A 16,841-nucleotide genomic window follows, 5' to 3' on the forward strand; every position below is an offset into this window, starting at 1 on the left:
AATTATTATTATAATAATGTTCTAATATGAGATATATGTATGATCCACCCAGCTTTAGATGTGTCTGTTTTAAAAGAGTAAAGAGCAAAGAAATCTTATGCCCATTATAAATGGTATTTACAGTATTTTTTTTAAATACAATTAATTATTCACAGGTGGTTATAGCAAAGTAGCCTGAAAATCATCTTCAGATGGTTGCGATCACAATTACAGCCATGACATTCAACATTTTTTGGTTTTTTTTCATATGATTTTAAATGTCGTTATAGTGTATTTTTAAAGGTCAAACATTGTGTCAGGATTGTATGTGTTTTTGTTCATGTCTTTTACTTTAAATTAGTTCTATGCCATGTTAGTGCCTATTTCCTTGTCATGTGATCTTGTCATGTGTTTCCCATGTTCTTGTGTCTTGCCCTCATTGGTTCATTGTTTCATTAGGTTGTTAGCAGTCTTGTTATCTTGTTTAGAGTTCTAAGTGTTCATTGGTTTTCATTGTCATGTGTTCTCCTTAGTCCAAGTATTTAACCCTCATGTTTACCATTGTCCATGGTCGAGTATTGTTTGTGTAATGTTGGTTCTATGGTCCAGTCCAGTCCAGTCCAGTCCAGTCTAGTCTAGTCTAGTCTAGTCCATTCCATGTTTTGTAGTCACGTTTTTGTTTTTCACGCTTCATGTAAATAAACTGCACCTGGGTTCTTCACGTCATCATCTACCTGTTACCAGCCAATGTTAACATTGTTAGAAAACCTGAATACCAACAATGCATTAAAAAAGATTAAAAGGGGCATCTGCGTTGTTTAAAAGGTACTTGCCCCTGTAAGTGCACTATTTTGTCCAAATCAAGGGCTACATCGACACTTTAATTATGTTTCACTTATAAATGCTTTTTTTAAACTGGGGAGGAAGTTTTGAGTTCTAAAATTTACAGTACATATATATACAGTTAGTTTAGTTTTAACATGTATAGTACAGTTACCTCTTATATGTCTAAATATCAAGGACAATTTGATTTTCCATTTCATGACCCCTTTAAGTGTAAGTGCTGTTGCTTGTAGTAAAGACTGAAGTGTATGGCTTGTTTTCTGCTTGTAGTTCATTCCTATGCCGGTGTTGTATGGAGTATTCCTTTACATGGGTGTTGCCTCTCTCAGTGGCATCCAGGTAATTGCCATTTAAGTGCCTTTTTCCTTCCACCCCCCCCACATCCATTACAGAATTGTTTGGAACAGCCTCTGATAGCAAACCTAGTGTACATTTATGGGTTTTAACATTCTTAAGCTTTAATATCAGACCACAGTTAAACTTTCAAACTCACAGCTTCCACTTTGCGTGGGACAGTCATTAGCATGCACTCTACGAGTGATTTCTCCACACTGTAGAGGAGAGAGGGATGGGAAAATGTGTATTGTGAGAACAGATATTTGCATGCTGGCTGGGTTTACTGAAGCAGTTTTGAGCTGCATTTTGATGAGGCTGTCAGCATGCACAGAGAATCCAGCCTCTTGTGTTGCTTGGCAGTGGCCAGGTGCTGCTTTGCTGTGCTCTAGTAGTCTAGTTTAATGTCAGCTAGAGAACAACGAAAGGACAAAAACAAAGTGATGGGACTCAGGATGGGACCTTTAGAATCTACAGTATGAATACAAATATATTGATGTCCAAGTTGCTTTGAAGCTAAATGCTTAGATATATCTACAAAAAGCAGTATGGTCATTTCTGTTCAGCCAGCTTTGGCACACAGATTAGTAATTATTTTATATCAACCAGGTATAAACAATTGCATAAAAAGGAGGGCAGAAAAAGCTTATAATTAAGCATTATCACTCGAGCAAGAGTTGCAAGTGTGATATTGCTTTTATACAACAGTTCTATAAACAAGATTGATTAACTTGCATTTTAGACACAGTATGGCCAGTTTTTGCTCCACTAATTAAAATAGTTAGAAAAATGAAGCCAAAGCAGGATCAACCATTCCAGCCTGTCTGGAATGCCACAAACACAGACAAGCAGTGTGATGTTAACAGTATAGCGTCCCAGTACTGTACTACAAAATATCAGCACATGAAAACACTGCTTGTCCAATCAGATTAGAGCACCAGACCTAACTGTTGTATCATGTTAAAAATGAGTTTCTGATCAGACATTTCATCTTCAATAGTTCTGGGACAGGATTAAACTGATCATGATGCCAGCAAAGCACCAGCCAGACTTTGCATACCTGCGTCACGTACCACTGAGGAGAGTCCACCTGTTCACACTGGTGCAGACTGTGTGCTTAGCTGTGCTCTGGATCCTCAAATCCACATTCCTCGCCATAATCTTCCCTGTTATGGTATGAAAACTACTGCATTGTCCTCTTTTAAAAATACTTTAAAGGGATAGTTAACCCAAAAAATTTAATTCTGTTATCATTTACTCACCCTCATGCCATCCCAGATGTGTATGACTTTCTTTCTTCAGCAGAACACAAAGATTTTTAGAAAAATATCTCAGCTCTGTAGGTCTATACTATGCAAGTGGATGGTGATCAGACCTTTGTAGCTTCAAAAACCACATAAAGGAAGCATAAAAGTAATCCATATGACTCCAGTGTTTAAATCCATATCTTCAGGAGCAATATAATAGGTGTGGGTGAGTCCTTACTCTAAATTCTCCACTCAGATGTGAAAGTGAAACTTAACAGTCACCACATGTGACTTTCAGATGTGAAAGCAAAAGTGGAGATTTGGAGTAAAAAAAAAAAAGACTTACATTTTTATCTGTTTCTCACCCACACATATTAAATCCCTTCTGAAGATATGGATATAACCACTGGAGTCTTATGGATTACTTCTTTATGATCTTTGGAGCTACAAAGGTCTGATCACCATTCAGTTGCACTGTATGGACCTACAGAGCAGAGATATTCTTCTAAAAATCTTTCTTTGTGTTCTGCTGCAGAAAGAAAGTCACACATCTGGGATGGACTGAGAGTAAGTAAATGATGAGAGAATTTTCATTTCTGGGTGAACTGTTCCTTTAAGCACATGTACCTTATGATTAATTAAATGCTATTAGTGTCTTTAATGCTTTCTAAATGTAATCTATTTAGTAAGGGATTGTTGAACTTCATTACTTTGTGTTAAATCACACTGTGGATAGATTGCTCTGTTCATCAATTGCATTTTCAGCAGTCTGCAATTAGTATGTGCATCACTCCTCATGGTTACTGAGGACAATGAACATTAAGGAAGTGTTAAGGGTACAAACAATCAGACTTTGCCTCTCAATCCCTCAGATTCTTGGTCTCATGGTGGTCCGTAAAATGTTGGACATGGTCTTCTCTCAACACGACCTGGCATGGTTGGACGATATTCTACCTGAGAAAGAAAAGAAGAAAAAGGATGATGAAAAGAAGAAGAATAACAAGAAGGACAAAAAGGACAAAAAGAAAGGAGGCAAAGGAGGAGATGACAGTGAAGATGACGTAAGTGGTTTTTTGAACATCTGAAGTAAACACATTAAAGGATACCCACACATAACATTTATTTGTTATTCTTAAAAGATAGGCTTGAGAAAAGTAATCTCTAGTCTTCAGGATCTCAAAACAGGGTAAAAGTAATTACAATACTATTGCATTGTGTTTCACTGGTGCCACCTTCTGGTGGTGAAAAAGCCTCATGAGTGTAATGAAAAAGACCTTCAAGAAAAACTTGAAAATTCTGTCAAGATTTACTCCACAATATGTTGTTCTAAGCCCATGTGACTTTATTCCTTCCGTGGAACACAAAAGGAGCTTTCTGGCAGAATGACAGGCTCAGTCACCATTCACTTTCATTGCATCTTTATTTTTATTTTTTTTTATTTTTTTTTTTGCATACAATGAAAGTGAAAGGTAACTGGGGCTAACAGTCAGTTTTACATCTATTTTTTTTTTTTTTTGTGCCATGGAAGAATACAACATGAGGGTGAGTAAATGATGGAAGAATTTAAACTTTTGGTAAAGTAATAAAAGGTTCAAAACGTGACTGGTACATAAACTAATCATAATCTTTTCTGTGGCCCACAGGACAAGTACCATCCCTATTCAAACTGCTCCCCCAATGATTCAGACTTGGATCGCAGGTACTGTGTGCTCAAACTACACGTTCCCTACTGCGACCTCTTACAGGCGTCAGACTCTAACTCAGAGTGGGCAGCACGATGCCAACCAGGCAGTTACTACAACTGATATTGATACACATGCTGTTATCATGTGATTATTATAGATTACAAAAATGTGAGAGTATTTCCTCTGAGATACATGTCTAATGCATCACTCTACATTTAACAATACTCTACTTAAGACTGCACCAATACTTTCATAGAAGTAGATGCCATGGTTAAGTTGCGCATGTAAAGCAGTTCAGAAATAAAATACACTCACAAATGCGAGCCTTTTTATATATTGGTATATATTGTTTGAGTATTTACCTTCTATAGAATTATCCTCATTGCCCTTGCCATGCGCTTTGAAGCAATGCAGATTGTTTTTTTTTTTTCATGCAACCACCAGTATTTTACTCTGCATGCCATTTTAAGAAATTGTATCATTTATTGTGCTATGTTAATGTTTTTTTTTTTTTCTTTGTTACATTTTCACACTCAAAGAAACCACACACATAAATTATAATCCTAAAACTGAAGATGCATAATATTTAATAAGATGCGGGGGCTGTTTACTTTATTTTTGCTGAAATACTGAAAGATGCCAGTGAGAATTTATTTGAATATATACATATAATGTTCCCCACTTGGGTTACTTTTTTTAAGCTTTTCAAAATTTGTTTTTTGTAAAAATATATATTTAGTCCATTTATTTTTTTTTAAGTTTTCAATTATTGATTTGTGCTTCTGTAGAATGAAAATACATTAGTAATTTCGAAGATTTTTGGTTGTTTCTTTCTCCTGTGTGATTGTGTTTCCAATAAGAGTGCTTATACTGAGTAACTCTTTACTTATATCTGAGTTAGAATTTGATGTAGCCATTTCCAGGGTTGTGAGGGTTACTTTTGAAATGTATTCCACCTCAGATTACAGAATACATGCTGTAAAATGTAATTTGTAATGTATTCCGTTAGATTACTCAAGGTCAGAAACGTATTCTAAATACTTTGGATTACATCTTCAGCACTGGTAGATTTTTTTACTTGTTTTGACTATAAAAACTCTGCCAGTACAGTAAGACAAAATACACATGTTAAAAATACATTCTCTGAAAAACCTAAATATCTTATGCAGTGTTGTTTCTAAAACAAGATAAATCAAATTAGATCTTGTTTTATGGATTTTTAGATATTTTTACAGGAAAACAATACAACAATTATTATCAAGAATATTACTTTTGCCCTAATATCAAAGGTCTTACTAGAAAAAAAGAAATTATGATCCAATGTGAACTTTCTTGATAAAAAATATGATCGTGCCTGGTAACATGTGCATGTAAAATGGCTAGAAATAGCATTTTAGCTTAGCGTAAAGCTGACAATTTACACAAGATTTATTTCTATTTCTTGTGCTCCAAACTTACTTTAAACTTACTTTGTCTGCTCGTATCTGTCTGCTCGTATGAATGTAACATCATAAAGTGTTTCAGTGCTGTTCAAATGCACTTTGGATTGCATCAATTATACGTATAAATGTTTTCCATCTGAAAGGACTAAATATTAAATGAAACAAATGACAATAAAATGCAAAGTAATCTCTTCAGTAATCAGAATACTTTTTGAATGTAACTGTATTCTAATTACCAATTATTTAAATTGTTACTGTAGTAGAATACAGTTACTTATATTTTGTATTTTAAATATGTAATCCTGTTACATGTATTCCGTTACTCCCCAACACTGGCCATTTCTACCATTGTTTATGAAGGGTTTCCTGCCTAGTCTCTCTCACACTATATCCACAACCACTCTCCTTGCCCAAATATGAGCCTCTTTATCATATTGTTGTAAACAGGATGTAAAATCTGCTGGGTTTCATGTCTGCATTGCTGTTCAGGGGGCATGGTTTGGATGATACAGTGTTAGATACCCAAGTATTTATCACTTTCAAACACTTAAGTTAACAGTTAATATCTCCTAAACACATGAAAGAAATATAGCCGCTATAACACCTAGGATGTTGCATGTTGATCCTTTTTCCTTCCCAATGCGGTTGTCCTGATCCTAAACATTTCCCCTTGTGCAGTCACACCTTCTATAACATCATTTGACACAGTGTTTCCTTAAAATACGCCACTCCTTCATCTGCTCCTTGCATCCTCTACCCTTTTACAGCCCCCTACTCTCGCCCCGTTACTCCTCCTCACTTTTGTAACTGGAGGTTGCTGTTCCACAGCATCACTCTGCACCTGAAGATCTCCTGTCCGTCCTCCCCGGTGATGCCAATGCCCAGAGGGATGTCCTGCCCCATGCCCCAGGTGAAGATTGAGATGGAGTCAGACTACGACAACACTGATATTAACCCTAGAAGCAGACACAGAGAACACAGAGAACACAGGGAACACAGGGAGCACAGGGACATGAGCAGCGAAACTACACTCTAATGAAAGTTCTTAAGTTATAGAACGGTGAACAATGTGAAGTGTGGAATGTTACACAGCACCCCGTCTCCGCTTGACTGAAGCTCCTGTGTTGCTAATACACATGTTCATGTTCAACTTACGATACAGAGTGTATCAGGCAACACTTTAAATGGGTAGGCATCAGACACTGTAAAAGTCAGACACTGAATTGTTTTTTAAAGGGCAAAGATTGAACCAAAGTCATGCATGCATTAAATATGGTATTTGTTTCTTATTTTAAAAGCCAAATTAGTTGAAACATGGAAAACCGCTGAATGAAAATGTAAATAATACTAATTGAAATCTGTATAATGCCACAGATAATAGAAAAAATATATGAAAGTGTAGAATATTTATTTGCACACTACAAATGAAAATATATTCAACAATTATCAAGTTATACATATGCTGTAAACTGAACCTTTTGCACTTTTAATTTTAGAAAACTGGTCAAAGTTTATATTAACTTTTTACCTTTATATAATGTTCCAATATTATTGTGAAAATGATTATGATTTTGTTTTCTCCTGTAACTGCTTATACCTGTGAAGTAGTGTTGCCTTTTTCCAAACAGTCATGCTTTTCCTTCCTTTCCCTTCCTTTCCCTGCATATGACTCCCAAAAATCAAAGTTGGGGGAATGAAACAACCAAAAAATGAGCTTTGAAATAAAAAATTAAAGTTTTGGGACTTTAACTTTCTTTAATTGAAAGTTTAAGAATGCCTATCTGAATCCTATACAATATAAGTGGGATGTTATTGTCTGTATTTATGTATGCTATGCAGGAATATATACAAATGTGTAGTGTGATGGATGTAGGTTGATATGAGATTTAAGCTCTGGGATAAGAGAGAACAGTTTTGATATGCAATAATTCTGTGTCCTGACAACTTGAATTCTGGTTAAGGAAATGTGGTGACAGATTGGAAATAGTTATTTATTGAAACTGATATGTTATTGTACATATACCTTAGGTTGAAATGTTATGTAAAATTGAACTGATGTTGTATGTTATCTTAAATTCCTTGTATATATTAATCATTCATCAGAAGATACAAAAACAGTGATTTCCCAAATAAATAGCCAGTTTAAACACTATATTTACAATAAGAATATTTAAAAATCTGGTCATTTACATTTAAGAACATACAGTTACCCCAGATTACTCAAGAACATAATGCTACACTGATTTTAAAAAAATAAATAAAAAAATAAATAAAAAAAAGGCACATTGGACTAAAAGCATATTTAATTCTGATGGTCAACTCACTGAACAAAAAATAAATACATCTTCAGAACAACACCCATGATACAGTATGCACGGAATAACATCATGTTAATGAACACAACACTTTCCTGGTAGAGTTGTCAGGATCCATGGTGAAGCCATCACTGTATCCATCACTCTCCACTAGTGTTGGTCTTTTGCAACACAAGGGACAGAGTTTGTTCCTCTCACATGAAGCTCGCATCCATATAATCAGGTTCCACCGTGTCCCTGAGAAGATATGTAAAGCTCCGTGCATGTGCTGGCCCCTGTGAAGCAGACCCTCAGTTACAAGATGCTCCACCTCCATGCACTCTGTCTCACTTAGAGGCACCTATGACAATCACAAACAGACACACTGAGGGCACTAGCAGGACACTGTAAATACACATTTAACATGCAATGCTAGCCTGCATGCTTGTGCTGGCCATCTATGCACTGTTTCACAAAAACTGTCTTTGTAAAGTGAACTAAAGTGTTGTATACCCATGAAATAAAATCTCTGCTTGGAGTTCTCTTGTTATTTGTGCTTTTAGGAGAGCTCAGTGTTAAAAAAAAAAAAGAAAAAAAAAAGCGAAATACTTTATTTCATAACTGATTATATGTATTCAACAGTTTTATGATACACAAGGTACCATTTAACCCTTGTCAGATTTGATCCCTTTTTTATATATAGAAATGTTATCCTTTATCGGAGTGGTCTGGGTCTTAGTGACTTTTCCTCTTTTCACCAACTAAATACACAAAAGATTCCATTGAGTTAAGTGGTTTTACAAAAAAATAAAATAAATAAATATCACACTCATATTGTTACCTGACCATTTTTTTGGTCAGGTCACACTTACAGTCCCATGCAAAACTATTTTACCTACAGCTTTGAGTTTATTCCATGATTTAAAAAAAATAAATGGTAGATAACAAAATACTTGTTCCAAGTCTTTTTGCAACACCATGGTCATGTTTGACTGTACGTTGAGCTCTAAATGTTATTGCAAAAACTGAATATTTAGAGCAAGTGGTTTAAAAAAGGCAACACTTTGACAAATAAATGTCTTTTAGAACGCCTTAATATATATCCAAATGTATAACTTGTGATAATATCTAGAAAGGAAGTTACAGTATTGGGTTACAGACACCATTCAACAATAAGGGGAACACTGTGGCCACCTATAGGCTATACTTGACACTGCTCTGAAATTGTCTATTTTTGTCATGTTTCTTCCAATAGATGGCAGCACTCCTAATGTTTGACACAGACCTTATTCATGCTAGCGCCATCTTTGATTTTGAATGGGAATGACAACGAGTCTGTGAGGGATAGACTTACCATCTCTTCAATGGCACGAACGGTATAAAGCAGTAAAAAGCTCCTTGATCACATCTGATTTTCCACAACTCATGTTGTCTGGAGTTCTTTGTACACTGAATGTCCTTGGACAGGTATTTTATCAATGTTTTGTCCGCAGAACGATCCAAAAACACTTTAAACTGCAGTATAGCCCATTGAAGAGACTGTACATCTATCCCTCACAGCCTCGTTGTCATTCCCATTAAAAATCAAAGATGCCACTAGTGTGAATAAGGTCTATAGCAGCCTTTTTTTTCTCTCTCCCCTTTTTATCCCCAATTTGGAATGCCCAATTCCCAATGCGCTCTAAATTCTCGTGGTGGGGTAGTGACTCGCCTCAATCTGGGTGGCGGAGGATGAATCTCAGCTGCCCCTGCATCTGAGACCGTCAATCTGCGCATCTTATCACGTGGCTTGCTGAGCACACAACTCACCACACACCACACTTAGAGCGAGAACCACATTATAGCCACCATGAGGAGGTTACCCCATGTGACTCTACCCTCCCTAGCAACCTGGTCCAATTTGGTTGCTTAGGAGACCTGGCTGGAGTCACTCAGCACACCCTGGATTTGACTTTACTTGCTGAGCTACCCAGACCCCCGTCTAGAGCAGCCTTTTAATAATTATTCAGTTTTGCATTTTACTGAATTAAAGGTAACAAAAATTTGCTTATTTTATATAAAAATGTAATGGTGTAATTTGAGATAATTGAGTTATAAATACATAAATTCCCCCCAAAAATGCTAAAATTGTGTTAATAACTATGAAAGCAGTTAGTGTAGAGGTCAACAAATGTGTGATGGCATATTTTGGAAAAGACAGGTTACACGAAGACTGTTCTGAATATTTTTGTCAGGGAACAGTACGAGTGTTACTCTGATATGAACAGAACACAAGGTTTAAGCAACATTTCCAAACAACATTACTGGCAGCACACACAGACAAAAAAACAGGACAATTATGTGCAAAATTGTTCAAAACAATTTCCCCATCTTTCAACAGATTTTCCATTTTCAACATAATGTTTTTAGAAAATCTTGCAAAAATTACCTTAATAATCAACAACAAACATAATGATCACATAATTCAAACTCTATTCAACAACTCGAAGCACCTGTCTCATGTCTCCAAAGAAAAGGTTCCCCTCTGTGAACTCTTTCCCCATTGATACATTGAGAGTCACTTCAGCGTTGTCATAATGATAGCTAAGACCCAAGTCTTCCCGCATTGCGTACTTCACCGCAAAACCCTTGTGACTGTCCAGACAGCTTCCTCCACAGTCACTGTAGAGCAAAGTTGAGAGTGTACAAAGGTAGTGCTCCCTCAGTGGGGTGATGAAGCTTTCATCAAAGCCCAGTTCATTAAGGAGAATCTGTATTAATTTAAAGAGATCAGAAATGATCACTATAGAATATGCTAAACATGTTCAACACTATTCTTACATATAATGAACTAATGCTTCCATAAATTATTTTACGAGTACATTTAAATATACAGTATATGCTAAGAACTTATACCCCATAATTATTCATGGTGTTCGGCCTGCCCTTTGGTGCCTTAGACTGTTCAAAATGCTCCAGATCCCCTATGAGGTCCTTGCAGAATTCCTTTTTGAACACTGGAAGTCGGTAGACTCTCGGTGCTGCAACACATCATTCATTCAGCAAATAACCACATTACTGACATGTGAGTTTTCTCCAAAGGGCTGATGTTTAATTGGTTTAAACTGGAACATCTCTAAAGTCCAGACTACCTGCCTCTGTCTGGATAAGTTTCATCAGTCCCTCCATGGTTGCTTCACTCAAACCAGCATATTTAACCATCTGTAACAGCTCTGGGGCCAGAAATGGTTCCTGTAGAGTAATATTACATTTCAGCATATATATTACAGTATCACAGTGAATGATTGTGAATCATAGACTATCTATACTCATGATTAGACTTACCTGTAGATGATAAACATGCTGATGTAGAGGTTTATAAATCTCTGGGATGATAGCTGCTCTCTCTGCTCATTTCAATTTATGTTTCTCTCGATTTCTGCTTTAATCTATGGGTGACAACTCATCGGCATGGTGCAGTAAGAGGTTGTAAATTTGATGGTATCCTCCATCTTATGGTGCAAGAGTGATTTTTCTTCTCTTAAGAGCTCACTTATATTTCCAAGCACGTCGTTAAGCTGAGACCCAGACACACAACCAAGGGATCTAAGGATCTTGCTAAGCAATTGCCATGCTGTTTAGACAGAAATGGTACTTAACATTGAGACATCAGCACAATGGTGCTGCAGATCACTTACATTTTCATAGTCCTTCCTGAACTGGCTCTCTGAGACGAATCAAACATTAAGTTTGTATTCTTCAAGACAAATATTATCTGTAAAAAAAGCAACTGCATTTGAAAAATCTCTTCATGGTGACACCCAGACCTGACAAATACAAATGTCATTAGCTGGTCTAATTACATGAGGTCATATCATGAGTTTAATTTAACAAACATGTGTCTTGGGCAATATTTACACATTTTTAAACATTTATTTATGCAAAAAAAACAAAAAAACAAAAAAAAAAAAAAAAGGAAAATTTTTGACGAGTCCCTCTGAACTGTCAATCTGTTCAGGGCCCCGCCCCTTTGGACCCGCCCCTGATTAATTGTTTTGGTCCAACAAGAAATATGTCTGTAAGAAACCAAGTCTGTAATGCGAATGTGAAAATATCACCCGTGCTATTTACACTATTAAAATGGCACAGCTGTTTACCTGTTTAATGGTATAAATATCCGAGCCAAATATAATGAGAGTTCATATCATAAAAATGAGAGATAGATAAAGACGGAGAGATAAAACAAGTAGGTTGCGTTAGCTTCCTGGTACGTCACTAAATCCCATCCGTCCGGCGGTTGTTTTATGTGTGCAAGTTCACGGTAAAACTCGAATTGTTCAGAAACAAGTTTTAAATCCCGCCATTTCGCCGCGCTTTAGAGTTTGGGTTTTTAATATAAAAATTGGGTGATTAATTTGGCTGCTCTATTGGTTATGTATTTAAAGCCTTGGACGGGACATTTGCACCAGAATGTTGAGTGTGGACACGCTGCAAGTTGCCGAAGAGGAGGTGGTGGAGTCCAGTTCAAACAGACTAGGGGACATTTACACGTTTGTCTCTGAAGGCTGTTACCCTCAAACTATGAATCCCATTCGCAAGAAAAATCTCAAAAGATATGCTCAGAAATTTGTGATTGATGGTGAGAGCAACTCTTGCACAAGTTGGATTCGGAATTACTCTTTGGATTTTTACCATTAGAAATGTTAGCCTCTCTTAAAATAATGTTGCAATACAACAAAATGGTAAATTGAGCTATTATAATTGCTTTATGGCTCTTGGTGAGGTAAAAGTCTATTATTATTAATTAATTATTTTACACACAACCTCCCTATTTAATTCCACAAATATCATGATTTTAACAAAACTATTATGTTAAATATTCATAGCATATTGTGTATGTACATATCTATATTATATATTTCATAGTCGGTATTAAGATTGGCACTCTTCCAGCAACACTGTTTCTGTGAGGTGGCTTTACTCATTTTCACAGAGTGATAGGGGGTTTGTTGATTTGATTGCTTAATGAACGTTTCTGCTTTATAAATTGTAAAGATGGTCGGTTGTATTATGTGGGACCAAAGAAAGAAGAAAAGCGAGAAGTAGTGATTGAGGCAGAGCGGAAGAGACAGATATTCCTGGAGTGTCACTTCAGTGACATCGGGCATCACCTGGGACAGAAGAAGACTGTTCACAGGATTCAGTGTAAATACTACTGGCTTGGCATTGTCAAGGATGTTGTGGATTGGGTATGCAGTGAATGTCACTATCCTGACTCCTTTCACAGAATTTTGTGATAGTGCAGTGTTATTTAGTCTCACCTTTATTTTCATGTCTTTGTTTCATCTGTTTAAAGATTAAAGTGTGTGAAACATGTCAACACGCAGAGCGAAATAAAAACCTGGCTAGAACAATACGACCTGTCAAGGTGGATGGACCATGGGAGATTCTGGCAGTTGAAATAATCGGTAAAAGTTTGTAAAGGACTTTAAAGCATTGCTATCTGTTATCTCGATATGTTTATGGACAGTAATCAAATGCCCTCACTTGTTTTTGTTCTAAAACAGGTCCGTTTCCAGGGACTGTACGTGGTGGGAATACGCACATTGTTGTCATCACAGATTACTACAGTAAATGGGTAGAGGCTTGTCCCATAAAAAAGAAAGATGGTCTATGTGTTGCGAGATGCATTTCATCATCCATTTATAGGTGAACTAAATCTGCACTATTTTAGTAAACAATACAATTTAAATGATTTGGATAATTACAACACAGCTGTGTATGTACCTAATACGTGAACATTTTCTAGATTTGGCCCTGCAAAGACAATATTTTGCTCTCAAAGTGCTGACTTCTGTGAAGAGGTGAAACCCCTTGTTAAATTACAATACATTTAAACAAAACAAGTGTTTTACTGTTTTGTAACAGAATTATTACTGAATTATTACTATTTTAGGTTACAAAGCATCTGTGTGACAGGTGGAACATAACGCAGAGGGTGTTGTCAGTAGACCAGCCCCAGCGGAACGCTCTGCATGATCGCAGCAATAATCTGCTGAGAGATGCCATAAAACAGATGGTGGTGGAGAAACAGGTGGAATGGGATGATTTTCTCGATTCAGTTTTGGCCGTCTTTAGGACGTCAAACAACCCTACAACAAAATTCACACCACATTTTCTAATGTTTAACAGAAAAGCCAGTATATCTAGTGAGGTAAGAAAAACAACATTTAAGTGATGTTAATTCAGTTTAATTGATGACATGGAATGTATAATGATATAGCAAGAGCTTCCATTGGTGCCATTTCTGATCTATTTCTTTTCTTTTTTTTTTAAGATAAAATTTGAGCCACTTAGTTACAATCAGGACCGGAAGGAGTATACCCTTAATGAAGAGGACACAAGCTCTTTCCTTTCTTCCATGCAGGAGCAACAGAATACCGTCAAACAGATGGTAAAGTCCGAGCATTTGTTTTGTGTGGATGAAATATTCACTGTCCTTGAATTTACTGGAGAACACGTGAATGGCTTTGGCGCTTCATCAGATTTCTGAGAATGTTCATTTTTGCTTTCCAGGTGATTACAAATATGAATGTCGCCTACAGACAGGAAAAGAAGAATGCAAAACGCAAGGCTAGAAACATCCCCCCCATTACTCTCACTGTGACTGACCCATTGTTCAATGCAGAGGAGTCATCCTCAGCAAAAAAGCTTAAGGACAGCCTGTACCTGTCATTTCCAGTAGAGACGGTCTTAACCACAGTCCAGAATGTACCACAAGAAAAGAAGAATGGCTTAGAATATCCTCTGACAGGCTCTGATGTACACTGAAAATCTTGCTTTGATTGGACTGATATTATAAAGGCACTGTTACAGGCTCCAAATGTGTATGTACAGTCTACAGCTTCAAGTATTTGGATCCTGGCTGTAAGGTGGTCCACAGAGAGCATTTCAAGTGGATGTTTAAGAGTTAAAGTGGATCACCCTGTGCTCCCTTTGAGTTTCAATACATAATGTAGCGAGCTGAAATGGGTGTATTTCGATCCAAGACCTTCAATAACACTGATGAAGTTCATAGGTTTTGCTTTTTTATGCTGCAGAAAGTATTTGTACAAAGTGAATTCATTCTGTTAGACATTCACTGAACTACATACCAAAAGATGTTTGCATGCTTGTCGAATGTGTATAGCTTATTGATTGTGTCCCAAAATTATTTTATTTGAGCTGTAAATTTGGTGAAATAATCATTTTTATGTATCACCTTTTATTTAAGAGAAACTTCTTTTGAGTTATTTTTGTCCAACTGAATAGTTTTGTTATTGTATAACACCATGTTGAACGTTTACAAATAAACAAAGTGTTTTTCACTATTATTGATGGTGGGTCTGAATCTGCATAAGGACAGTTATTGCTGATTGCTAGACCCAAAAATAAAGTATTCAATTGTGCTTAATTGTTCATTTCTCAACTACCTACCCATTCAACTAAATGGAAAATAATCAGGGGCGTAGATTCCAGGGGGGATGGTATAAATTTATATTTATACAATGATCAATGGAAACATGCAGATTCTTCACACTGTGACCATTTATGTCATAAAGTTGATTACCACACAAATTAATTTATATTTTATCGTCCCTCCTTTTCTTTAAAAAAAGGAAAAAAAATCTTAATTGTAAAGCACTTACAATGGAAGTGACTGGAGCCAGTCCAGACATTTTTAAATATGGTTTCAAAAATACAGCCACAAAATGTAAACAACATGCGTTTTAACATAATTTTAGTGTGATAAAATCTCATACTAACCTTTTCTGTGTAAAGTTACTGTATATCCAATTTTACAACTTTGTTGCCATGCTGACGTAGCCTACCGCCGTAAACAATACTATTTAAACAAATTTAGAGCTTAAATACAAGTTTTAAAAGAAGAATTAATGTAAGTGATTTTGTAAAATTATGAGCTTCACATTTCTGCTTTTAAATCCTCAAAAAAGTGGCCCCTTCAATTGACATTCACAACAGCGGCATCTTTGATTTTTGACGGGAATGACATCGAGGCTGTGATGGACACACATACAGTCACTTCAATGGGCTGTACTGTAGTTTAAAATGTTTTTGGATCATTCCGCAGACAAAACATTGAAAACGGATCTTTCCAAGAACATTCAGTAGACAAAAAACTCCTGACAACATGAGTTGTGAAAAATCAGATGTGATCTAGGAGCAGTATCCAGCTTTATACAGTGTATATGCCATTGAAGAAACAGCAAGTTTATTCCTCACAGCCTCATTTTCATGCCCATTAAAATTGGATGGAGCTACTGTAAATAATGTCTATTGTAGCCTAAGTACCTCACTGTAACCTCTATTTTTACAAGTTGTACAAGAGGTACAAGTTGAGATGAATTGAGCTTAACTTGTAATGAACCTGGAATATTCCTTTAAGAATTCTGTGCTACAAAATATTAAGCCTGGATAGAACCAGATAATACAATTATATCCGCTTTTAATACAACGTATGTCCTCCTCACATGCTTCACAGAATATGTAAATACTCAATTATTTTCCAACATGATCAGAACGCTCTCTGATTGCTCACTTGTCACGGAGGCAGGGCTTTATTACTGTATTCGTTTCACTTCCTGTCATTGCACTGCAAAGAGGCAATGGAAGTTATGTTATTTTGTTGGGAATATTAATTTATGAAGAAAACAATGAGCTGATGGCTGATTCTTAAAAATGAAAGGAAAGATAAACTTGTTTGTCATATAGAAATACTGTTCTTTACTGTCCTATTGCAGGAATCAAGATACCGGTGTCAGGCTATGTTCGCAGGCCAGCAATTCAATGTGAGAAGTGCAGTAGGCCTACATTAAAATAGAATTTCTTTTATTCCAGACCTGTCTGTCTGAAAAACGCAGATCGGAGGTTTTTATGTTGTTTCATGGATTAAAAGTGTTAATTAACTATTTGGAATTGACCTACATTTACCTAATTTAGGCTAAGTTTGTGTGGTACAATAGTTACAATCAACTGAAC

General features: G+C 36.3%; 2 protein-coding genes across 3 annotated transcripts in view; one reads left to right on the plus strand and one right to left on the minus strand.

Moving 5' to 3' along the window:
* LOC127432364 (electrogenic sodium bicarbonate cotransporter 4-like) overlaps positions 1 to 6,591 on the plus strand; it is a 34,032-nt gene extending 27,441 nt beyond the window's left edge. For both annotated transcript variants that reach the window (XM_051683355.1, XM_051683347.1), the window contains exons 22-26: positions 1,093 to 1,161; positions 2,156 to 2,329; positions 3,275 to 3,463; positions 4,046 to 4,101; positions 6,358 to 6,591. In XM_051683355.1, the coding sequence (XP_051539315.1) occupies positions 1,093 to 1,161; positions 2,156 to 2,329; positions 3,275 to 3,463; positions 4,046 to 4,101; positions 6,358 to 6,565 (696 nt within the window). In that variant the 3' untranslated portion in view covers positions 6,566 to 6,591. The remainder of the gene's footprint in view (positions 1 to 1,092; positions 1,162 to 2,155; positions 2,330 to 3,274; positions 3,464 to 4,045; positions 4,102 to 6,357) is intronic.
* A 1,304-nt stretch (positions 6,592 to 7,895) lies between these two features.
* On the minus strand, positions 7,896 to 11,244 carry LOC127432420 (2-oxoglutarate and iron-dependent oxygenase domain-containing protein 2-like). The gene is made up of 5 exons (XM_051683479.1): positions 11,148 to 11,244; positions 10,955 to 11,054; positions 10,719 to 10,843; positions 10,316 to 10,573; positions 7,896 to 8,184 (listed from the first exon to the last, which is right to left on the minus strand). Exons 2-5 carry the CDS (start codon positions 11,022 to 11,024, stop codon positions 7,915 to 7,917), a joined length of 723 nt encoding a protein of 240 aa, XP_051539439.1. The 5' UTR covers positions 11,025 to 11,054; positions 11,148 to 11,244; the 3' UTR covers positions 7,896 to 7,914.
* Positions 11,245 to 16,841: the final 5,597 nt, after the last annotated feature.

This window comes from Myxocyprinus asiaticus, chromosome 4 (assembly GCF_019703515.2).
Source record: "Myxocyprinus asiaticus isolate MX2 ecotype Aquarium Trade chromosome 4, UBuf_Myxa_2, whole genome shotgun sequence".
Lineage (NCBI taxonomy): Eukaryota > Metazoa > Chordata > Actinopteri > Cypriniformes > Catostomidae > Myxocyprinus > Myxocyprinus asiaticus.